Below are 24341 nucleotides of genomic sequence, written 5' to 3'. Positions count from 1 at the left end.
TCCATGTGACTCTAAAAACTCAATAGCTTTACAAACTCTGAGATTAAACTCTCCACAAGGATCCAAAATATGTTGGATTCTACTATGGAACCAGTTTGACATGTTCAGGCATTCTTTGTGTGAAAACTCAGAGATTTCAGGTATCAGAAGGTGGTTTTCAACTTTCTTTGTTAACTTTCTGCTTCAACTTTAAATTAAATTTCCTTCACTAAGCCAGCCCTCTGGACTTCCAGTAAGCTGTGTTCCTATTGGCTGTCCAGGTGGCTGCTTGGTGTTATCAGGAACACCTGAGCAGCTCAGTGTCTTCCTGCTTTGTTTAGCTGCAGACAAACATTTCCTCTGCTTCTCTTCACCACAGAACTGGGTTTGGCTTCATTGCTTTAGTTTGTTCTTTAGGCGTTGGCTTGCAGCTTCCAGCAGTAAAATAGACTTTAATGTGTTTCCTGGTGTGTTTTAGGGCTTTGTACTGGATAGTTGTAAATGTGGTTCTTTAGCCCCAGTTAGCACATGGTGCTAATGTGTGCAGTGATTAGTGGATTTGGTACAGCTGAGTTGTGTCTTTATCTTGGCTGTAGTGAGTCTTCAGAGGTTTTTGGTCAGACACATTCTGTATTCTTGTTTGAGAACCAACGTTGGTTGTCCAGAAGGTAAGAGTTCCTGTCCTGATTCTCTGTTCTCAGAGGTTCTCTGGTAGGCTGCAGGAGACTTTAGCGTTTGGGTTGTGCTAGTTTGGTTTTTGTATGGTTTCATTTGGACGACTATCTTGAGGCCCCTCCATGTGGTTTAGTGAGGTTTTCTGCAACAGTTCTACAAAGCAACCTGCAGCAGAAGAGACTTTGAGAGTTTTTAGGAAGTTCTGGAGACCAGACTTTAGAGCAGCAGAAACATTTGTCAGCAGTTTGAGCAGGAGAAGGTGAGCTTCAGAGTAGAAATGAGACGGAAACCTTCTTGACCCGTGTGGTGAGGTCCTGTACCAAGAGTTTGAGCAGGTTGTGAAGAGTCTGTAGTTCTTTGGTCTGAAAGCACAAGAAGAGTCGACTCATTAAAGGAGAAAACAGGAGATATTGTTGGTTCTTCTGTCGCTCTGCAGTTTCCTTAGACTGAATATCATGTTTATATTTTAAATGATTTCCCATGTGAGCCCAAGAAGACTTCAATAAACTCCCTCCATCCCCTGGCCACAACATATTTTATTACGATGTTTTGGGGTTTTTTTGTTTTTAATATGTTGAGTTTTAATCATAGTTTTAGCATAGTTTTTTTCTCTGTGCTTGTTTAGTTTTGTCATCTGTGTGAAAGGTGCTAAACAAATAAAGCTGAATTGATAAAATGAATAATTGACTAACTCATGATTGTGACAACAGAAGTATTTTCATTGTGATTTAAGGGTTTGTCTTATGTGTAAGGTTGGGGTTAAAATCTTGACAGAAAAAAAATATTAATGAAATAAACTACACTTAAAAAAATAGCAATTAAATTAAAAAAAGCATTTAATACAACAAATAAAATTAAATTATATTAAATGGATGAAATATTTAATTAGATAATTAAACAGAAGATACAAAACGTAATTATGAAATTAAACAAAATTTTTTAAACAAAAATATTGAACATTAAAGATGAAATATTTTATATAATTAAACATTTAAAAAATACAATTAAACAAGAATATTAAACATTTAAAAATGCAAAACATTTTAATTAGATTATTAAACCTTTAAAAAGACAAAACATTTAATTAAGAAATTAAATGTTTAATTACAAAATTAAATCTTAAAGACAATAAAATTTTAACTAGGAATTAAACAAAATACAATGAAGCATTTAAAAAGAAAATTAAACATTAAAAGGTGGTAAAACATTTAAAAAGAAAAATCTTAAAGTTTTAATTGAAAAATTAAACACGGGGAAAGAAAAGGAAATTTTTCAAACAAGCCGATAAAATGTTTGAAAAAACAAACATTAAAAAGACAAAACATTTTGAAATCAAATCAGACAGAAAAGAATAAAAGGTGAGAAAAGAGCAAAACTAAACATTTAAGAAGAATCAAACTAAAGACAAAACATTTGAAAAGACACTAGTTAAACTTTAGAAGATCAAATTAAGCAGAAGAGACAATAAAACGATCAAAAGAGCAAAAACAGATAAACGTCAAAGCGTTTTCTAGTCTGAAATGAAAACATCAAGTTGTTTCTTCAAACATTTCCTCTTTCTATGTTCTTGGTTTGATTGTGGACAGATTTACTAAGAACTCATTTAAGAAAACTGATTTCCAGATAAAGTCTACTAGTAGTTGAAGGCATTTATCAAACTAATGTTACCTTCTGATCTCTACAAACTTTACTGTTCAGTGAAGAGAATCAAAGTTTTTTGAGGATTTCTAAAAAACCCACAGGTGAAAGTCTGAGAAGAACTCAGATCAATGGTCTAAACGTGAAATGAAGACTCATGGTCACAAGTTTTAAGGTTTCTGTTAACCAGAAAGTTCAAACTAACAGAGAAGTACTGAGAAACTTTTAAAACTTCAGTCCTCAGACTGTCTGAAGGTTCAAACTAACAGAGAAGTACTGAGAAACTTTTAAAATTTCAGTCCTCAGACTGTCTGAAGGTTCAAACTAACAGAGAACTACTCAGGAAGTTTGAAGATTTCAGTCCTTGGACTGTCTGAAGGTTCAAACTAACAGAGAACTACTCAGGAACTTAGAAGATATCAGTCCTTGGGCTGTCTGAAGGTTCAAACTAACAGAGAACTACTGTGGGACTTAGAAAATTTCAGCCCTCAGACTGTCTCAAGGTTCAAACTAACAGAGAACTACTGTGGGACTTACAAAATTTCAGCCCTCAGACTGTGTGAAAGCTCAGGTCCTGAGGACTCGGGAGGTGTGGAGGCTTTGGAAAGTCTTGGAACTGAGGGTTCAACCCTCCAGCACAAAGGCTGAAGTCCAACCTCCAGAGAAAAACGGTCGAGAAAAGAGAAAGTAAAAAAAAACCCTCGACAACGACAAAAAATAGATGATAAATGCGCAAAAAAATGAAGAATTAGTATCTGAGCGAGTAGCTCAGGAGGATAAGAAGAAGACTGCCAACTGGAAGGTCGCCGGTTCAAGACCCACCACTGGCAATTTTCTTTGTTTGTCTTTGTCAGAATTTGGAGAAAATTTAAGAAGGGTCTGGTCTTGAACCAGCGACCTGCAGCTCCATAGGCAAATCCTTAACTCACTGAGCTACAGATCAGATGAAAAGAAATGATTTCGTCGTCCCTTTGGCATCGTAGTTCCTCAAGTGACCACATGGGTGGAGCTAAGGCGGAGTCTGGGTGGAGTCAGGGCGGAGAGTAGGCGGGGAGGTGGGTGGCGGCCTCCCCCCTCTACTCCCCCACCTCCCCCCACCGCCCACCACACCTTCCGCCGCCCGACGAGTTCTTCGAGTCTCCACGACTTCTTCGAGTCTCGACAGGTTTTCCCGAGTTTCTTGAGTTTCCCCGAGGTTCGAGGTAGAACAAGTTGTCATGAAGAGATGTTGAAGTCGGCCAGGATGGAGTGACTTTTTACAGCGACTAGAAGGATGACGACTAGAAGAGCAGGTCTTTAACCACCATCCATAAAATCCATGGAGTCGGCTCCAGAGAAATGAAGGGAGGTCAACTTTTATCAACCTCCATCCAGATGTTCAACTTGATATCTTTACTTTGAGATTTTTAGCACCACAAATCTCACTTTACTATCATTTATTAGAACTTTAATGGAATCCACCAGCAGATTTAGTTTGTTGAGAAACTTTATTCTTGTCGTCGTGGGACTGCAGTATTTAAAACTGTTCCTTCTATTTGACCTCATGTTTATTAGTTTTAGTGGAGAAAGTTATTTTAATTGTCGATTAGTCTCTTAAAAACCAAATAATAAATTGGATTAGTCAAGAGTTTTACATTTCTTACTTTGTCATATTTTAAATATGACAAAAAAATATAAAAATACAGCGTCTTGAGACAATTTGACCTGTAATTGGCATTATATAAATAAAATTGAATTAAAAATGTATGTATCTTGTAATGTTGGAGTAATTCAGCCATATATGTTGGAAAACACGTTTTCTTTGTCCATTAATCTGTTGATTGTTTTCTCCAGTAATTCATTTCTTGTTTTGGTTTATAAAATGTCAAACTCAAATATATTCAGTTTACTGTCATAAAAACCAAAAAGATTTATATTCATGATGCAGGAATCAGGCAGTTTTTCACTTTTTGTCTTAGTTTACTCAGAAAGATAGTTGATAATGTGTGAATTGTTGCAGCTTGTGAATCATAAAAGGTTTTAATCTTTGGGGCCGAGTGTCAAAAAACATTTTCGAAACCAACATCAACAAAACACAACAAAGATTTGAACATATTAACGGGAAATCCAACTTTTGCATGACAATGTCTAATTAAAGGACATTAATTTCCAATGTAAATGTGTGATATTCATCCTCTGGAGCTTTCTCTTCACATCGTCTTCCACCTGGACTGCTTTGGTCGGGAGCATGTGCAACAATCATTTGAAAAACTGCACTTTAACATCAATGAATGACACTGAAGTTTAATCTCTACATAAATGAGACTGAGTCTGGATGTGCTGCTCTGTCATTAACTCCTAAGTTTAGGGAAAGTTCAAACAAAAGAGGACAGTTCAGATCAGACTTGAGAATGAGCTTATTTTGAACAAACATCTCAGACTTTCTGAGCTTCAGCACCTCCAGCAAGATATTTTAACAACAAACAACTCAAGAGATCCAGAAGTTGGAGAGAGTTAGCTTTAGCTGAGCCAAAGTACACGTGGGACGCTAACCTAGCAAACATTTCAGACTTTTCTCTGTGAATTCTGAGAAATAATTTACTATTTAATGACAAAGCGACACATCTTAACTCAGTCTCATTAAAACAGACTCTAATTCAGTGTCATCCATCCATATTAAAGTGCAGTTACCCAAAATGTTTGTTGCATGAGCTCCAACAAAACCTGTCCAGGTAGAAGGCCACTTTGACAAACAGGAAGTGGAAGATTCCAAGCAGATTTATAGAAGGGGGAACCGGACTGTACTAAGTGTGGTCGAGTATAGAGGGGTGTTTGTGGGTTTTTAAGGCTGATAATGATTATTAGTGAGACGTTTGGAGTAGATATTCATTTGCAGCAAATGAAAGTATTTAAAATCTTGGTGTTAAACTTAGAAGAACACAAACTCTAACAGAAAACTTTGTTGATACATTTTTGTTTTGTTTACAGATGTTAAGTTAAAGGAGTTTTATTTGTGACGTATAACCAATCAAATCACTCCAGAAGACAGAGCGACCACAGGTAGATAAAGGCTCAGAGCCAAAGTAGCGCCATTTTAAAATTTATTTATTACTGTAAATCAGTAAAAAAATAAAATACTGATAATCAGTAAATCAGTCAGCCCACAATTACTACAATTCTACAATGTATGTCTCTTTCCTTTGACTTGTTATATGTACAATATATGATGTATATGATGGTGTTTTTTCATCCCAAAGGCTATACTATGATGTTTTCTAAGAGACATACGATGCTACTCTGTGTGTTCTGGCCCTGCACTCCTCCTCTGTTGTTTTCTGGATTGTACTCAGCTGCATGCCTTCGTCCATCCGGCCTCCGTTGACTCGTCCCGCCTGCCGTCTCTGGAGCTGAAGCTGGATTGGAACAGACCAAAGTACAGTCCAATCACGATGCCAGCTGCCTCTCAAAAGGCTCCTTCATCTGGCAGGTGGTGGAACTTCTTCTGAGGGGAAGCTGAGCTGGCCCGGCAGAACTTTGGAGATGTGTTCCAGTGGTTGGTGGATGTGTGGGGAGATAGAGAGGGACCTTTGAATTGTTCAGAAAGGAAAACAGGGAACCCATTGGTAGTTTTAGTTTAGGATGCTCCTGCGGTGTGTTTTTGGGCTTGAAGAGGTGAACAGGAAGAGTTTTTTTTCCCTTATTGATTATCTTTTACTTTGTACCTGGTTGGAATGCCTATCAATGTCAACATGAAGTTCACTTTTAGTTCTGTTTATTTATTTTTATTTTACTAACACCCATTTGCTTTTAACCCCCTCACATGTTGTGTTGTTGTAAACTTACTCTTTCAAATAAATACTCATCTAACCCTCTGGAAACCAGCGTTTGGACTGTTTTTGTGTTGCTCCTCACCTACTGACAGCTGTGGACTAAAGGCTATACTGTGATGTTTTTAGAGTGACATGCTATACTATGATGTTTGTTGGGCGACACGCTATACTATAGGCTTTTTTAATTGACATATTACTATGAGGTTTTTTTTATTCTAGTTTTTTTTTGTCATTTTTTAGCAACATATTTTAAGAATTTGAACCGTTTTGAAAATTACTATACTTATACTTGTGCAATGAAATTATTATTCTATGGCATTTTTTAGATGACATATTACACTCTGATGTTTTCTTGAATAACATACTATTTTGACAATATACTGCACTATGACATTTTTTTTTTTTTTTTTGCCAAGCTATACTATGAACTACAGGCCATACTATGTTATTCTTGAAAAGTATACTATACTTTGACATTTTCTGAACTACATCCTATACTATGGCGTTATACACAGAATGCTTTGGTTACATGTTGATTTATAATCTAGATTTTTTTCTGTTTTGTTTTTTGACGGGATTACCACAGACCTGACCGTGAACACCGTTGACACCCACCTGAGGGAGACGCTGCCTAAGATCTCAAGGCTGCTTGGTTGTGGTCTTTCTGGTCCTGCTCCAGAACGCCTTCATCAACTACGTCTTCTTTTGAAGAGGCCCTCAGATGCTGCAATCTCTGACTTTAAGGAGGAACTGCTAGTTTCACTCTGTAACGAGACAGCGGTGATTTTAAAGACCCAGCTCCTGGTGGCTTTGAGTGAAAGTTTAACACCCATCAAAACGGAACTACAGACAGTTAAATCTGAGCTGTCGGTCAGTATTTCAAACATCAAGTCCGACCCGGCTGCCCTAAAGCACGCTGTGGGTGAAACAGAAACTTCACTCTCCACATCACGGACGACATCGTCACACTCCAAAGCAGAGCACCTGTCTGCTGAACTTTTAAAAGTGGACTATAAATGTGAAGAATGTCAGCAGCAGACTGTGAGCAGTGGAACAGATGTGATCAGAAAGAAGTCATTTTCTTTTTTCTTTTCTTGATGCTGTCAGATGCAGATTTTGGAGCTGATTCTGATCTTTCAGGATAAAAAGCTGCTTTTCCTTCACAGAGTTTTCAGGAACTTATTCTCAGGTTTTCTCTGCTATTTATATTTTTATTATCTGTGATTATTTCATTATTTCTTTATTGTAAAATAAAGTTTGAGGCATAAAGACTCATTTAGTTATTTTATTCCTTAAATCTTTGACGTAGCAGAACTAAACTTCCATTTTCCTTCTTGTACTTCTGATACTAGAACTAAATGTATCTTCAACATGGATCATCTGGTTTTAATGAATCAGCAGCAACATCACAACAACAAATGAGACAATTTTCAACAAATTAATGAAACTGATGTCATTTAAAACTATCAGAGTCTGTTTTAGTGTCAAATTAAAGCTGGTTACTGACAACTAGAACATTAACGTTACTGTTTTAATCACATTTAAGTTTCCTGAACGTTACATTAATGTCAACCAGCCACAGTTTTATGAACTTAATGAACCACATAACAGGAACACAACACATTTCAGCTGTTTACATGAAACTCAACACATTAGCTTGATGCTACGTTAGCTTTAATCAGGCTACGACTGAGCAGCTAGCTCGGTTAGCATCGCTAACATTAAAGCTAATATTTACTATGCTAACTCTCTTCTCTGGTCAACACACACTGAAACAAACTCCACCAACATCTGGAGTGCATGGCACACATTATATCTGACACTAAAGCTGCATATAAAGTGCATTAAAAGCGGCACCGATACGAAAATAAACATTTACTTACCGAACTATCAGTGTCTGCTGGTAGAATCAGCCGAAGGTAGAAAACTGGTTAAAACAAGCCAACGGGCAGGAAAACTGTCTGTGGAAAATGTTCTGCTGCTTCACTGATAAATAAACCAACAGTTATTATATCAGAATTAATCCAAACGAGGAGAGCAGAGTCTCTGCTGCCTCCTCCATAGGACCTGTCAATCATTCCAGACCGGGCTGTCAATCAAGTAGTCCCGCCCCCTGGCTTCGCAAAACTTTAACGCTCTACAAAAAAAAAAAATCAATATTGATTTATTTTAAGATCGGCCACCTGATCTCTCGTTTTGACCATGAAAACTCACGAAAAAATGTATGTACAGTCTATTCACAGTACTCTGTTTGGCTCCACGCTTGCTGATGACCACTTCCGGTCTCAGAAAATGAAAAAAACTGACCTTTTTTCGTTTGTCTCTTACTGATTTTACTTTCTTGTTATTCTAAATATAAAACGAAAATCAGAGCATTTAAAAAAAAATCGTATATCCCTTTTTGATCATGAAAAGGAAAAACGCCTTGTATTTCAATTTTAATTTTTGTAGTTTAAAACGAAAATCAAATAACCACTCGTTTTTTGTTTTTCAATACCCGTTTCAGAACGGAAAATCCAATTACCAGATCCGTACACGGACCCAGTAGCTGCTGTTGTCATCAATGTCAAGTCGAGGAGCAAACTGTCAAACCTGTGGTCACGAAGAGCACCATGCTATTTACATTTAACCTCGACGACATACTTCATTTTACTTAATTTCGTTGCTATTTTATTGTGCACTTTTATGTCGTACGTGGTTTTATTTTTACCTGCTTTATTCAGTCAGTTTTAATTATTCTATGAATCTGTGTGTGCTTTATCTATCTTGTCTGCATTGTTTTACTTAGTTTAATCTTTTATTATAACAACACGTTTATTATTATTTCATTTTCCACATGTGCTTGTAAATCACTTTGAATAACCTCTGTGTATGATAAGGTGCTAAATAAGCGCATTACATTATTTAACTTTCTTACATCTATACTGGTGTGCTTTCAGAATCTGAATGTGTTTTAATGCCAATCAGATTTTTACATACATTTTGACTCAGTGTCTATCAGTAAACACTGCCAATTAGAAAATCTTGAGGAGGATACAGAATAAAAAGCAAGTGTTGCAAATTATATAGTCACTAGGTTTTACAAATAAAGTACAATGCAATATAATCAAGCTGTTATAAAGTAATAAGAATATTTGAAATGTAATTTAATGGACACATTTGCACAGATTGTGACATTGTTCTGTAATTCATTCAAAATAAGTCGATGGCAGTTATCAATTCAGCAACCTGAGGTCAGGTTAAGAGTGTTATAGTCCTGTTACACCCACACAGGTGTCTTCAGCTCACCTGGACTAACTCTGAAGAAACCTACAGGTGATATATTCATGAGTGATGGCTCTGAACCAGTTAAAAATCACCTCAAGTCATGGCAGTATGTGCACACTTGACCTGGAAAGTATTTAAAATTGAAAAATTATGCTAATAATTTGTAATTCTGTATTATATTTTGAAATTACAATGGTGTATTCAGATCAGAGTAGGGTGACCAGATCTCAATAAACCAATTGTGGGACAAAGAGCATATTTGTGTGGGACAGTGTGGGACACCTTACCAAAGCTGAGGGGGGGTCTCGCATGTACTGTGTCGCTTCACGTCGTATTCCCCACCGTGTGAAACGGAAAACGAACTCTGGCAAACTTCACAGAAAACTCTCTGAGAATCACCTTGCACCGGCTTCACCCAGTGATATATAGTTTCCCAGTCTTTGTTGAAGCTGCACCTCCTCTTCTTTGCTGTACTTTCCATTATCTCCGCCAAAATCCATAATTTAGTGTTTGTGTCTGCTTTGCGGTGTGTCGCGACCGGTCGCGACTGGCACAATTTACGGCAACTGACAACAAAGTGCGGCAGCAAGACAGGTTCATCTGGTTGAGATCGCACATCTGCGCTGTTTGACAAACATAGAAAAAAGCCAGTTAAAAAACAAAACTCCTAGCATCTGTCCTTTAGAGTTTAAACTTTTGAAAATTATAGCTGCCAATCAAAATGCGGGACAGCATCTCAATGGGTGGGACGTGGAAAAAGGGATGAAAATGCTGTGCAGTTCCGCACAAAGCGGGACACTTGGTCACCCTAGATCAGAGCCCTTGAAAGAGGGTGCTACACAGTTAACAGAATCCTCCTCTTAAGCTCCGCCCCTCCAGGAAGCACAAATGAACCGTTTTCACTTTCAGCAATGTGTACAAGGAAGACAGACAACGAGCAGAACTGAAGGCTTTACTCACTTTTGGTTTTCAGGGTAGGAATTAAATAAACTTTTAGTGGCTATACATCTACAATGTTGTACTAAGGTTCATGGTTTATTCAAAACAAATAACACAGTGGGCTGCAGCCGAGTGCTGTTATGTCTCTGCTGTTAACTCCATCCTCTCTGCTCTTGTATGCTCACTGTCACTCTTTGAAGAATAGGAATCAACAATGATGGATGAAGACGAAACTTGGCTGGAGGAAATGCTGATGTGCTCAGTGTGCCAGGACATCTTAAAAGATCCTCGGCTGCTGCCCTGTGGACACAGCTTGTGTATGGACTGTCTGGAAAACCTGAAGGATCAAGCCACAGAGATGCAGTTAGTCTGCCCAGACTGCAGGTCACATTTCGATGAGAGGGACGGACATTGGGTACAGAAGAGCTATGCGCTGTCCAATATCGCAGAGAACTTCAGGGTGAACAAGACCAGGAGGGTATCAGAGAAATACAATTTTTTAAAAACTTCCAATCTCTTTAATCTTATCTCTTGAAAGATGTAGAGGATAGATGACTAAAACATCTTTCCTCACATGTCAATATCTGCTTTTTCTCTGCAGGAAAAGCAGACAAGATGTGTGCACTGTGACTGCTGCCCAACAAAAGAAACTCTGGCCGTTAAAACATGTCTGAAGTGTGAGGTGTCACTGTGCACAGAACACGTCAGGGACCACCTGGAGCTGCCGGTGTTCATAGGACACCCCCTGGTCCAGCCTCTGGGTGACCTCCTGGACAGGAAGTGTTCACAGCACAAGGACGAGGTTCTGAGGTACTACTGCAACTCCTCCAGACGCTACATCTGCAACATCTGTGCCCTGGAAATCAAGCAGCTCAACGTGGCCACTGAGGCCTCCACTGTCTTGCGGAGGCAGCTGACTGTGAGTTAAATAAGATCTCACGCTGTATTACACAGAAAAACTCAGGGCATCATGATATCAATAAGGCCAATTTTACAAAGGACAGCAGCATCAATAATTAAAATATTCATATTAAAGAGAAAATAAAAGCTTAGAGATTAAAGTTGAGGAGTTTATACTGTGTGTGTATTTAACAGGAATACATGGACCAGAACTTCCAAATACTGAGGCAGCAAATTACAGAATCTACAGACCTTCGACGTAATGTGAGCCATGTTTCCTCAACTCGGCATCTGATTCTAAAGGCTTTACAGTTTATTCCAGCATATTTAATAATATATATTTTCCTGAACCCAGAAACAGAAGGTAAAACCTGCCGACTCGTGCCTCAACGGCGTCACAGTGGTCCTGCTCTTTCTCTGGTTCATCGTTCTGTATTATGGTACGAGAATACTGAGCGGCACTAGTTTGTTTTTTCTTGTCTGTAAGTACAAACTCATTGACTTCTGTTTCTTCCCAGCCTACAACTACTCTCTGGAAAACCAGACGCTAACAGAAGCCTTGGAGAAGCAGCAGAACCGTGTGCATCACATCTACTCCACCGTTGCAGGTAAGAAGTCCCCACTGCTTCCTGCTGACACAATGACAACAGAGAATTCAGTAACATTTAGATTAGTAGTAATGCATTTTGGTTCTCAGCTTTTGTCCAGTTTGTTTAGGACATCTCAACTTTTCTTTTAGTAGTAGTTGGTATATGAATATAACATTCAATTAAGAGACAACCTGCTCTACCAATTGAGCCTCTTATGATTGGGGATCATTTTTTTATGTGGCAGATCTCGGTCTTCTCCCTTCATTCTGTTACTCTCTTCTGATCTACCAGTTTATACATCTTTGACTTCTGTCCATGTGTCTTAGAAGAACAAGTATGTGGGATTTAAACAAAGAAGAAATGTGTTTTGTTGGAAAAGGACAGACCATAGCAGTAAATGCTAATGTGAAATGCCATTAGATGCTAACAAGTACTTACTTCAAGCTCCCTCTGCAAAATTGCCATCCCAAATTGGTCTCTTTTTCTGAGCCATGGACACGTCCATATTTTCCTCCTCCTTTTTTGGGGGGATTTCTCTCCAAACATAAATGTCACAAGGGTGAGGGCTCCTTTCATGTTTAGGTAGTTTCCCTGTGTAGCAAGCTGTGAACTCAGAAGATTGTTAAAATTGCAGTGTGTAGAGGCCTTTAGTCCCTCCCACCAGAGAGCAGAAGAGGTGAGGAAGAGACAACAAGGAGAGAGGAGGCAACAGGCATTTAACAAGATGAGACATCCTCATCTTGTAGCCGTCAGTTAAACATGACAGGTGGCACAGTTGCATCAACTGTCCTTTGTTTTCTTACATCCTACCGCTGTATTCTGATCTCTGTCTAAGCAGAACAATGATTGTAATAATTCTTGGCAGGGAAGGTTTAAATTTCTCAAATGTCAGTCTGTTTTACTATTCCATTTAACGGTACAGCAGGAATCCTTTTCAGGAGCAGAGCCAAGATGTGGGCAAACCTGTCTGTCACTTAATATTTATTTCACTCAAAAGTCTAAACAACTTTGTTTCTTTCCCAACATAGAACTCATGGTTGATCACCGAATGAAACGCCACAAACAACCGGGAACAGAAGATGAAGGTATGAAGGATTAAACTGATGAAACATACAGTACAGTTTGTGTTGGATTAACCTGCTGGAGATGCCGTCATTTTAAGATTTTGAAGCTCAACGTTTTTCCTGTTCACTTTTATAGTAATGCTAATAGTATAGAAAATCACAGTTTTACCTCTTGTATCATACTACAGTCAGAAAAGCACACAGTAAATATATTTAAATGCTCATAAGTATCCTGGTTGAGAGCTATTATTTCCTGTGCTATCATGATTCTGATATTATCCACATGGTTTTTGTGACTCCCTCACATCCAGAAAATTTGTTATTTTTCTACCAACTTTTCTACCAAGGCTTCTCCATCTTATCTTCCGTAAAGGAATATTAGAGCAGCAAAACTTTTATTTGCAACACTATTGTCAAACTTCCACTTTTATTTTAGCATCACTACATTGTCATTCATCTTGTTTTTGTTCAATAATTACAGCATGACTTCAGTTTAGGTCCCTGTTAGAGAATAATGAGAATCCAGAATAAGCTGAATATGAATAAATATCTGTCAGTCCTACAGCTAGCAAATGACAGTATTGAAAAATGGTATAAAGGGTTTTTAAAACCAGTACATATGGTGTTAACATGCAACAAAACCCCAACAATGATAACATGCATTCAGACAGTTTCAAGTATTGTGAAAATGCACAGAAATGAATACTTGAGATCTAGGGATGTCTGATAATATCGGCCCGCTATCGGCATAGAAATGTAGCATCAGTCAATTTCGGGGTTTGCCTGTCATGAAACAAATAAAATAATGCCTGGATTTCAGTGACATTTACTGGCATTTGTTGTTGCTCATGTGGAGCAGTGCTGATTGAGCTCAGTTTATAATTTCAATGATTGCATTAGCCCAAGTAATGGGCTAAGGACACAGGCTGCTTGTATTTGTGCACTTTAAAATGTGTCCTTTTTTTGCACTTCACCTTTAGCCTGAAGCATCGTTTGTAGCTCAGAGAAATGTGCAGTTTTCAATATTGGACAGTGTAGTTTCCACATCGTAGTACACTCATGGAGGGAGGGAGGGAAGGAGGGATGGACAATACAAAGAATAAAATGACATTTTTTCCATAACTTAAGTGAGTAGTTTTCTTATTTTGCACAATGTTTACATTTGGAAAGCCTTGTTGCATTTGAGAATGCATCCAATGGGGCGTCACAATAAAATTAGGCATGATGTGTTAATTCCACAACAGGAGATATGGGATGTTACCAAAAATTAGTTAAATAGCCCACACATATCGGTATCGGTTGATGTCAGAATCGGAAATTGAGAGTTGGACAATATCGGCATATCGGTTATAGGCAAAAAAGCCAATATCAGACATCCCTATTGAGATCAAATTCTGTACACAAATACTGAACACTGATAACTTTCACTAAACAGCTAATCAAGAAAATGAAGGCAAAAACTAAATCTCACGGTTGAAATAGAAAACCTGTTGTAAACTCACCAAACTGGCTGAATATTATTAGCCACCAGACTGAGGCCGCAACAGCAAAACCACTGAATGTACCAAATTAAGATTTTATTGCTTGGAGTTTAGCCTCACGTTAGAGTCAGATGTCTTCAACCGAACATGCCACAAAACACTCAGTACCCTACAATCCAAAGAGTCATATAGTCACTAATGTGTATGGGTGTGTGTTATAACTTAGTGTGCATCAATATAGTGTATGTACATTTACATAAAATGCTCTGTCTGTCTGTCAGGAATCCTCATGTCGGACCTGGACACTGTCAGTCATTTCCTTGGAGACTCTGCTCATCTCAAAACAGCAGAAACATTCAAAGCACAACTGGAATATCCCAAAAGTGGCTTTGATGAAGCCCTGCTGGTCCTCCCTTCCGAGTGCTTTTCCTCCGGGACTCATGTCTGGGAGGTGGAGGTTGAGGGCCCCTGGAACATCGCTGTGTCCTACAGGAGCATCCAGGACAGCAGCGCCTCTGGAGACACCGCAGAGTCCTGGAGCCTTACGCACAGTGGCAAAGGCAAACTATTTGCCGTTCATGGTAATAGAAAAACGGCTCTGTCTGAAACTTTGCAGAGCAGCCGAATAGCAGTGATGGTTAATTTTAAGGAAGGCAGCATCACATTTAGTGCTGTGGATTCCACCATCATGCAGCTGCATGAGTTCAAGACTGAACTGACTCGGCCTGTGTGTCTGTGGCTTCGTCATGTAGATAAATAATCCTGCAGTGTCACAGCATACAGACTACAATCAGACTGGAGGAGAACGTGTCTGAGAGTCGAGACCAAAGCCAAAAAAACACCTCAGGAATATACTTTTATTTTGCCAAGTGCATTTACGTATGATTAAATTAAATGTTTCAGTATAAATGTAATTTAATACAAATTGTATATCAGATTGGGCTTGCTGGCTTCCAAATTGACCATTCTTAAAGAATCCAACACAAAGCTATGACTGACTCAGTTCTGAAGATATTCCAAAACTGACCGTCGTTTTTGCACCCAAAGCAGCTCTTCATCCCTGTTGCCTTTGGAGAAAAAAAGTGAAACAATATTCCTGTGATCAATGTGCAAACTACGCCATGGTGACATTTATGAATCGCTGGATTTAGCTTCTGTTTATCATATTTCTATCAATAAAAATGAGAAAACACGTGAAAGGTAGACACTGCTGTGCGTCTTTTAGCACAATGGAGGTGTGGAAGGCAATGAGAAAGAGGCACTGTTTAGTTCAGTTAGTATTGCAGATAGAAAATATGCTCGATATGAAAATTTGTGGCTCTGTGGGTAGCACTGTCACCTCACAGCTACAAGATTCCCGGTTCAAGTCTCGGCCTGGGATCTTTCTGTGTGGAGTTTGCATGTGTTGGTTTTCATCAGGTACTCCAGCTTCCTCCCACAATCCAAAAACATGCTTAGGTTAATTGGTGATTCTAAATTGCCCATAGGTGTGAATGTGAGTGTGCTTGTCTGTCTCTATATGTAGACCTGTGATAGACTGGTGACCTGTCCAGGGTGACCACTGCCTTCACCCTAAGTCAGCTGGGATAGACTCCAGCAACCCTAATGATGTTTACGTGGCGTATAGATAATGGATGGATGCAAAGAAGTGAGAGAAAACCGAGTCTTTTATAAGGTTGGATTTGCGATTTTCGATTAGGAAAACAACAAATGCCTTTTTGTTTGTGGATTTTGAAATGCCAATCAAATGACTATTCTTCATTTCTCCGTTTCTGAAAATGTGGTCAGAACATTTTTAAGTCTATACTTTGGAAATCCAATTTAAAGATCCTGTTTTTATTAAACTGCATAGTCTAGCTTCAAAGCTTGTTAACACCAGCTGACATTAGCCACTATAACCGACTGGTCGTGCCAGACTAATTAAGGCTACAGTGGTAAAACTGTAGTGAAAACCTGAGTGTTTTGAATCAAGTCTGGGTGTATTTAACTGTTTATGAGTTCCAATTTTTCTTTGGTCAGATTAAGAATGGATTCAGTTTCTTAGTTTAATAATCTGACATCAACGGACATAGCATGAGAAAAAAAAACATTTGAGCAATTTTGCTCATTTATTAGGAAAACATGAAGGCTGAGCTTTCTTTAGAACTGAATGTTTTACAAAATAATGAGGCAATAATCAACCAAGAAAGGCCACTATTGTCAGTACAAAACAAGTTATACAGAAATACAAACAGTTTTTCCTCAAACTAAGGCATTCTCTGCTAAATTAAACTGAAACTGTTGTTGGTTCTTCATACAAGAGATGTTAAACACAAACATTTGAAACCTTGATGTACACAAAAGGACGATGAACACTGTGCAATAATGTCTGCTGTAAAAAAGTTGAAATGTTATCCGTCCTCTTTTGTCCTATACAAACAACTATAACCTAAGAGAACTAGATTATCATTGTCTTAAGCATCTTTCATACTCCTCTAGCTGCCTTTAAGTGTCTTGATGCCTGCCCGGAAGTTGTGTACAAACATCACCCTATATAAAAATCCACACTGCAGACACTCATGTTGTAGCATACTAGCACGGGATGTCCTAATTCTGCTCTATGCTAGCAGGATTTATTGTTTATCTTTCTGAAATAAAGCAACTGTCAAACCTAAACTTTATGTACACAATAGTGAGAACTGTGACTCTCGCGTATCTGTTAGGAAATGTGTTTTTACCATTTCTGTACTGCATCAGTCTTGCTTCCATCCGTCAGCTAGTAACACCATCTCCGACTGAAAAACGTGCTCTCTGTTGTGATTGGCTGCAGCTACTCTTTACTTCACTGTTCCCATGTTCTGACTCCTGATGGAGCACCACGCCTTAAAAACATCACTGAAAAACAAAAAGAAATCACGTTCAGAAAAGTTCTTTAATGAAAACATACACAGAAACGCTGGCGTTAACTCCCACATACCTGCAGTGAGTGGCCACACATTCGTTACTGCAGTATTCTTTGTCCCAGTCTTTACTCTCTACTGCTGGGTTGTTGCAGCCAGCCCTCACACACAAACTCCTCATCGTGTCGCTGGACCCGTTCACCTCCATCTCATCCTGGAGAAAAAGGAGGAAAGATTTGGAGGAGTGCCGTTAATATCAGAACTCAGTGTTTTCTGTACATTGATCTACAGTCATGGAAAAAAGTATTAGACCACTCTTGTCATCACAAACAACGGTTATGCAGTCAAGTACTAACTCCTGTGTGCATCATGTGACTAAAACAGACAGAAAAGAAAACATGGAATGCCTAAAAACACACTCCACACTCTTTGAGGTGTGTATGTGTGTTCTGATGTGGATATTTTATGTGCCCTTTCTGCAAGTCTGCATACCTGCAGACTTTCCTGAGGGACCTGCCCACGGTTCAGAGTGAGATAAGTGATGTATGGACACGGTTGTACTGCCATTGTCAAAATGTGCACAAGCCTTGTCGCCCAGATAGCTCAACTGGTTGAGCAGGCAACATATAAACAGGGGCGATAGTCCCCGACGCAGCAGCCATGGCTTGATTCTGGCTCACGGCCCTTTGCTGCAGGTTTTCCCCCTATTTTCCTATCTGTCTCTCAACTAAAACCTGTCTAATAAAGCCAAAAATGGCCATAAAAATAACTCGTAAAATAAAGTGTACACAAGGCAAGTGTGGATGGTGACGAGAAGAAATCTGCAAGGATGGTTGCTGATAAGTTATTGCATGTTTGTAGAGTTGTTTTTATTTTCAGTCAAATATCTGTACAGTTTCTCAACATGTTGGTGGATTTCCAGACTTTCAGTTTGTTTAAATCTGTAACTAAAACAGGGAGAGATCAGCTGAGTGCCTAATCTAACTGCAAGTGATTGTTTTTTTTTTTTTTTTAATGGTTATGTGTTGCTCCTTTTTAGTGCCATTTTGAGCCCTCATGAACTCTCACACTACAGCTGTGACGTCAGTAAAGTATGTGAGGGTTTAGTGTTTGGGCCTTATAGGGAGGAGACTGGGATGGTGCCTTTGAGTTCAAGTGAAGGTTTGTGCCAGTTTTGAAGAAATTCTCTCAAGGTGTTCCTGACATATCGCGTTTACCAGAATAGGACAAAACGAGAACATAATGCCTCTGGTCACAGTCATCTCTGGCAGCACTGTTGTGCACTGTGGCTCGTCTAGCTGCTGAAAATTCTCTTTTAGAGCTACCATAAGCTTCTGTAGCCTCCCACACATTCTTTTACACAGCCGGATTTACAGCTGTGACATATTCTTAATGTTTTCCTGCATCCTTGCTCTGACTCACACCCCAAATAAGAAACTGTTTACAGATTAGACTGGAATGCTGCTTTGAGTTCAGGATGGTGTTTTAGACAAGAACTTAAGAAACCAGAGGTGTTTATCCAACTTAAAAACTGTAAAATCATAGTTAATCATACTTTAATTACACTTCAGTAAATTTGTGAATGGCTGCACTAATTATGACAGTATGCCACTTTAAGGACTTTAGATCAATTTGTGGATTTGTTTTGGTTTCAGATTTATGTAGATCAGTGTAGCTAAATTAATTACACAAACTAAAAAAGAAATTAAAAAAACATAAAAAGTCCAATGGTGAAAGTTCATGATGGCAGATTTTGCTGTATCTTTATATTTGCACACAGAACAAAACAATTACCGTAATTTCCGGCCTATGAGCCACTACTTTTTTCTCACGCTTTGAACCCTGCGGCTTATACATGTACAAAAATGTTTTTCTTTTTAAATTTAGTGAGTGCGGCTTACATTCAGGTGCGCTCAATAGTCCGGAAATTATGGTATTCAAGTAACTAACTAGTAGATTAATTAATAAGAAAATAGTTATTGGCTAAAGCCATAACCTGAGGTAACTACATTGAACTCAGTGTTGGGAAACTGTTGCTATGACAACTCCTTGACACTGTCTGAAACTAAATTCATCCTGCCAATAATCAATAATCAAACTGAGATAAACAAGTTATTTGTGAATAAATGTGGCCTGAGTTAGAATCCACTTACTTCTGATGGCAGCACTTCTGCAACGACATCCTCGTCTGCATTGCCCGACGTCGCAGCAGAGTTCACTACCTGCACAGACACAACCGATGCAGACTGGGTGGATGTCGTCGCTGTCGATGATGCAGCCGCTGTGTTAGGGACTATTATTGGCAGGGCTTCTTTGCCCTGAATTGAGGAAGGAACTATTTTTATCTGGAGCGGAGGTGGAGGTGTAGCGGTGACGGTGACAGGGTGGCCCGGTGCGCTGCTTCCCTCGCGGGGTTTGGCCTGTAAGGGCGGAGGTGCTGGCGCCATCTGCTGGAGCCGAGGCGGAGGCGGCGCGTTCTGCATCTGCTGCAGCGGAGGCGGCTGACGTGAGGCACCAGAGACCACGAGGGTCGGCTGCAAGGCGCGGATCCCTCCAGGCAGCACGGTCACCACCTGCCCCCCGCCCTGCAGCATGTGCTTTGGGATGATGATCTTGGTGATGGTCTGGGCTGGAGGTGCTGCAGGCACGGAGGCCTTGTTTGCTCCTGTGCGGGAACGAGTGGCCCTTTCTGGGACGTCCATGATGATGTTGGAGGCACAAATGTTGGTAATAGTGTTCTCTTCCACGCTGCTGTTAGCCGAGCGAACTGCCTGGTGACCGGCGGAGGGGAGCGCTGCAGGAGTCAGGTCAACCGCAGATGGAGGAGGTGAAGGGGCAGTTTCCATCTCCTCAGTGCCAGTCTGGGATCAGACCAGATATATGTATAGGAATTAGAAAAGTTAGCTGAATGAAATACACAATCACCTGGTTTTCCTCTAAAAGAGAAGACAATCTCACCTGTGACAGATGGTTGGCTTTGTAAGCTGCAAGCGCTTTCAGATACTCCTTTTTGGCTGTTTCTGTCTTTCTCTTATATACCTAAAGGACACAAAAAAGCAACACAGTTGTAAACAAGTAGCATTTTTTCAGTTTACAACAATCATTTTTTTTCCCCCACAAGACTGACACATTTTCCTTTGTGAGGATATAAACATTTGCATTTACCTGTTTCTGTTCCTCAGCCAGGCTGTCCCACATGGAGGCCACGATCTTCGACACCTCCCCAAAAGAGGCATTGGGGTTCTGGCCTTTAATGGCCGCCTGCGTGTCTCTGAAGAACAATGCATATGCTGAAACCGGCTTCTGTGGCTCATTGGGATCTTTCTTCTTCCTTACTTTCTTTGCGCCCGCTGCCACACTCGCCGAGGCGAGCGCGACAGGCTTCCCCCCACCCCTCCTGGCTGTAGCCGTGGAAACAGAAGATGGGGGAGCTTGGTGGGAGGACATCTGGGAGAAGACAAAGGAAGAGGAGAGAGACATGGGGGAGTCCACCAGCACACTCCTCTAAGGAGAGAAAAGGAAAGCGGGAGAGACAGAAGAGCAGATTTTAGCAGCAGCAGTGAAACAATTACATCTTCTATTTTGTGTATATCTCACACTAAACAGCCAAACAAAATTTGACATAAAACAAAGGCAAACTAAGTAAATGTGAATGTTAAATGACCATCAGTACCTAAATTACAAAAAAAAGCCATTTCATCTGAACTTAACAGCTAGTTTTGCCATCTTTAAAACTAATAACTGCAACAAAACAGCCTCTGACGTTGCTGTGGTGAAACTTTGACCCACTCTTCTTCGCAGAGCTGATTTAGTGCAAGGTGTGCAAGAATGAACTGCTTTTTTTAGGTCTTGCCACTGGATCTCAATGTGGTTCAAGTCCAGACTTTGGCCAGGACACACCAAAAACTTCAACATTATTCTTTTCGAGTCATTCAGAAGTGGCCATACTTTGATGCTTGGGATCAGTGTCTTGTTGTATAACCTAGCTGCACTTAAACTTCAATTTACAGACTGATGACCTGACATTTATGTATCCTTCAACTATCCCCACAACATGATACCTCCACCTCCATGCTTAACCACAGACATAATGCTCATTTTGTGGAATTCTGGGACTGGTTTACGACAGATACAGTGGAACCCAAATATTTTGACTAATTAATCCATAGACCATTCTCCTAAAAAGCCTGGACTTTTTTTTGTATGATTTTTACACCCACCATCCACACTACTCTGGCATTTAGAACTTCTAAAACGAGACTTTAGGAAACGCTGCTGGCCCTGTTTTAGTTTGAAAACTCCAGGGTAGCGTTTTCGCCTGGATGAGCAAAGATATGGACTTTTGTAAAACTTTGTCTTGGTCACCCGTGTTTGCTTTCTGTTTCCTCACTACATGTCCGTCCCTGATTTTTTGCACCCCATCACAATCTTTTTCTGAAAGAAAACTAACAGCTTACCACTTTTACATACAGTTAATTGTAGCTTGCATATAACTGCAGTATGGACCACAAACTAAAAGTTGTTGAACGAGTGGTTGTGAGCGGTGCATCCAGACAATGACGCTGGGCTCTTCAAGCGTCGTTCCTCACCTTGAAGTCATCCATGTCCTCATCCTGCAAAGAACCAGCGGGAGATGGTGTTGCTGACAGCGGCTGCTCAGGCGTCCCCGAATGATGTCTGATGGTTTCCCCTCCGAGACCCAGTGCCAGCACCGACGGATTAATAGTGGAAAGCTGACTGCTCCCCAAAAGGCCGTGACCGATGTCACCAAGCTGAACGTCAATGGTCATGGGGGAGGAACTGCTGAAATGTGAGCCACTGGAGTTCCCCATTTCCTGCAGAGGGATTACAACTCTTAGAAAATAAACCCTCTTGCACACAGCTTTTAACTGCATCAATGAACATTTAAACAATCCCAGCAGTAATCCGTGTAAGGGCCCACAGGTACGACACTCACCAGTGCAGAGGAGCTCAGCAGGGCTCCACCTCCTGCCTGGCCCATTGTCCCGAGATTCATCTGCTCCAGGCCTTGAGGGCAAGAGTTCACAAAGGTGGAAGCAAAGGAAGGGTCGTTGGCCTCCACCACTAGGTTGCTTACAAGACTCCGGGAGCCTGAAGGTCCTCCGGTGCCGTCTGAGCCATCTGTCAGCTCGAAGTGAGACACCTCATCACTGATGCTCAGAGCTGAACCTGGGTCCAGGGAGATGGGGGGGATCTCGAAGACCTCATCTCCGAGACTGGGGGTGTGAAATGTCTGCTGTAAGTGAAAGAGAAAGAATAACAGGTCAGCCCTTGATGAACAGACACACGTGTGTACAATAAACAGTGTTGCTGTGCACTACCACGGTGCTTCAGAGAACTCACTCACCTCTGCGGACAGGAAAGGATGGCCCGCGCCGCTGATGGTGAGGTAACTGTCGCTGCCTTCTGGAAACTGAAACAGACCGTTAACGTTTTACTAACTTACAAGCATCTTCAAGCTTCTTCAGTCCAATATAACTTCTTTCAGGAAAGTGCAGGCTGAATGCTAGTTTACCTTATTCTCCTCTGAGTATCCACCGTACGCCTGGGAGTCCAAAAACTCAGAATCAACATTTTGAGCACAACCGTCCGAGAGGTCGGAGTAAAAATTAAGGTCCATTTTTAATTAACTTGCTCAAAAATAAACTACCACACACGCTGTATTCTTTGTTTAAATATTAAAATTTACCCATTGAGGGCAAGTATCTGTGTGTGAACTCGAGATGCTAGCAGCTAGCTAGCTAGCTAGCTAGCTAAACACCGTAGGTTAGCATAACGCCCAAGAGATGATGCTAAACTACCCTTGGGGGAACTAGGACGGTGGGGTAATGTGAGGCCGACAGCAGCAAAATGATCCAAATGTGGGAAAATTACTGAGCACTATCTTCCCCGCGGGCCAAAGTTTTCTTAAGGCCCAAAACAAACCCACTCATGTGCCGGAGAGCTGCTGCTGCTGCTGTTAGCACCTCCCCGAGCCCCCGGCTGTCGCTGGTGCTGCATTCAGAGGTCGTCGGAAAAATAAAGTTATACTCGAAACCCCGAGTCAAACCCATAAATGCTTGTGTGCTTTATAATTTTGCTAGCTATGTACCGTTCAAGACATAGCGTTTAAACAACCCTATGTAACCAGCAAAGTTGAAACTAGTGTTTAATTTACGATGATTTCTGTCCGTTTAACGTTTTTGTTTGGCCGATCGAAACAACCTGTGTACTATTAGAATTTCATATTTCCATTCTCACCTAAAGTAGAAAATGCTAAAACTAACACTAGATGTAAAGAATGCCGTTTTATTTAATATCAACTAATTAAATAAATACCTTTTCAAAAATAATATAAACACGGTAATGAAAAAAGTTGCTATGTATATGTAATCATTTAAATAAATAGTTTTTAGAATTTTTAAGTTGCGTTTTCAAATGACTCCATTCTATATTTCAGGGAACTTCCACGTTCTAATGCCATATATATTTATTTATTTGAACATTTATTTCAGAGCCACATTTATTTATTCCATGTGAATATTTATATATTTATGTATTTATTCATACATTTTAAATATTGAATAAAACACTATCCCATACTGATGACCTTCATTTTTTTCCTATACGTGATATTACAAATATCAGCTTAAATTAAAATAACAGCTTGTGATTATTTAATGACATTTTTAAAAACATAAAATACAGTAATTTAAATTCTCTCAACTCATACCTTAACCTTACAACCTAACGTAGTGTATTTTGAAGTCTTGTCACCTTCAAATGATCAAATCAATGCTTACAAACATTCATTTATTATGGTTGTGTTGTCATGTTATGAGGTATTTCTTTTCTGACACTTTTCTGAACAGTTTTAAGATCTTTACAGCCGAGTGAAATCAAACACTTGTTGTACATGTGGCCTGTATGAAAAGTCTGTCACAGCTGTTTCTGATTAGACTGGATGGCAAGCTCTATCAGAAAATAATATGCCGTAATAGTGCTACTTAGGATTGAGTCTGGAAATTCAGTCAAAGAATTCAAGAATTACTTTAAAACTAAACAAAGCAACAAAGGCCTACCTTTACTGTGGTGGGGCTCCAAAGGCTCATTAGTGTTG

General features: G+C 39.8%; 2 protein-coding genes and 1 long non-coding RNA gene across 7 annotated transcripts; 1 reads left to right on the top strand and 2 right to left on the bottom strand.

Annotated features, from left to right (window-relative positions):
- Positions 1-5355: 5355 nt before the first annotated feature.
- LOC129349894 (uncharacterized) lies at positions 5356-10210 on the bottom strand. 2 transcript variants are annotated; one of them, XR_008603078.1, is made up of 3 exons: positions 7985-10198; positions 6717-6865; positions 5356-5856 (listed from the first exon to the last, which is right to left on the bottom strand). It is a non-coding gene; the product is annotated as an uncharacterized LOC129349894 (long non-coding RNA). The 2 variants fall into 2 exon arrangements; XR_008603077.1 differs by having other exon boundaries at positions 6717-10210.
- On the top strand, positions 10198-15541 carry LOC111577991 (E3 ubiquitin/ISG15 ligase TRIM25-like). 3 transcript variants are annotated; one of them, XM_023284545.3, is made up of 8 exons: positions 10198-10342; positions 10513-10785; positions 10909-11226; positions 11403-11471; positions 11563-11647; positions 11726-11815; positions 12826-12882; positions 14624-15541. In XM_023284545.3, exons 2-8 carry the CDS (start codon positions 10522-10524, stop codon positions 15100-15102), a joined length of 1362 nt encoding a protein of 453 aa, XP_023140313.1. In that variant the 5' UTR covers positions 10198-10342; positions 10513-10521; the 3' UTR covers positions 15103-15541. The 3 variants fall into 3 exon arrangements, with proteins under 3 accessions (XP_023140313.1, XP_023140314.1, XP_054870676.1); XM_023284546.3 differs by having other exon boundaries at positions 10204-10342; positions 10508-10785; XM_055014701.1 differs by lacking the exon at positions 10198-10342 and having other exon boundaries at positions 10354-10785.
- An 886-nt stretch (positions 15542-16427) lies between these two features.
- On the bottom strand, positions 16428-23234 carry tox4a (TOX high mobility group box family member 4 a). 2 transcript variants are annotated; one of them, XM_023284527.3, is made up of 9 exons: positions 22758-23234; positions 22590-22655; positions 22179-22478; positions 21811-22056; positions 20387-20725; positions 20180-20260; positions 19375-20082; positions 17299-17435; positions 16428-17216 (listed from the first exon to the last, which is right to left on the bottom strand). In XM_023284527.3, exons 1-9 carry the CDS (start codon positions 22860-22862, stop codon positions 17159-17161), a joined length of 2040 nt encoding a protein of 679 aa, XP_023140295.2. In that variant the 5' UTR covers positions 22863-23234; the 3' UTR covers positions 16428-17158. The 2 variants fall into 2 exon arrangements, with proteins under 2 accessions (XP_023140295.2, XP_054870673.1); XM_055014698.1 differs by having other exon boundaries at positions 22179-22475.
- Between the last annotated feature and the right edge of the window lie 1107 nt (positions 23235-24341).

This window comes from Amphiprion ocellaris, chromosome 10 (assembly GCF_022539595.1).
Source record: "Amphiprion ocellaris isolate individual 3 ecotype Okinawa chromosome 10, ASM2253959v1, whole genome shotgun sequence".
NCBI lineage: Eukaryota > Metazoa > Chordata > Actinopteri > Pomacentridae > Amphiprion > Amphiprion ocellaris.
The sequence above is the reverse complement of the archived record's forward strand: the minus strand, read 5'-3'. Positions and strand labels throughout refer to the sequence as shown.

Excerpts from the sequence above, each read along its gene's own strand:
- tox4a (XM_023284527.3), bottom strand. The coding sequence starts at position 22,862 with ATGGACCTTAATTTTTACTCCGACCTCTCGGACGGTTGTGCTCAAAAT. Across the intron at positions 20,726-21,810 it reads AGGACATGGATGACTTCAAG|AGGAGTGTGCTGGTGGACTC; the intron begins GTGAGGAACGAC and ends TTCTCTCCTTAG. Across the intron at positions 17,436-19,374 it reads CAGAAGTGCTGCCATCAGAA|GATGAGATGGAGGTGAACGG; the intron begins GTAAGTGGATTC and ends CTTTTTCTCCAG.
- LOC111577991 (XM_023284545.3), top strand. The coding sequence starts at position 10,522 with ATGATGGATGAAGACGAAACTTGGCTGGAGGAAATGCTGATGTGCTCA. Across the intron at positions 10,786-10,908 it reads GGGTGAACAAGACCAGGAGG|GAAAAGCAGACAAGATGTGT; the intron begins GTATCAGAGAAA and ends TTTTCTCTGCAG. Across the intron at positions 11,648-11,725 it reads GTTCATCGTTCTGTATTATG|CCTACAACTACTCTCTGGAA; the intron begins GTACGAGAATAC and ends GTTTCTTCCCAG.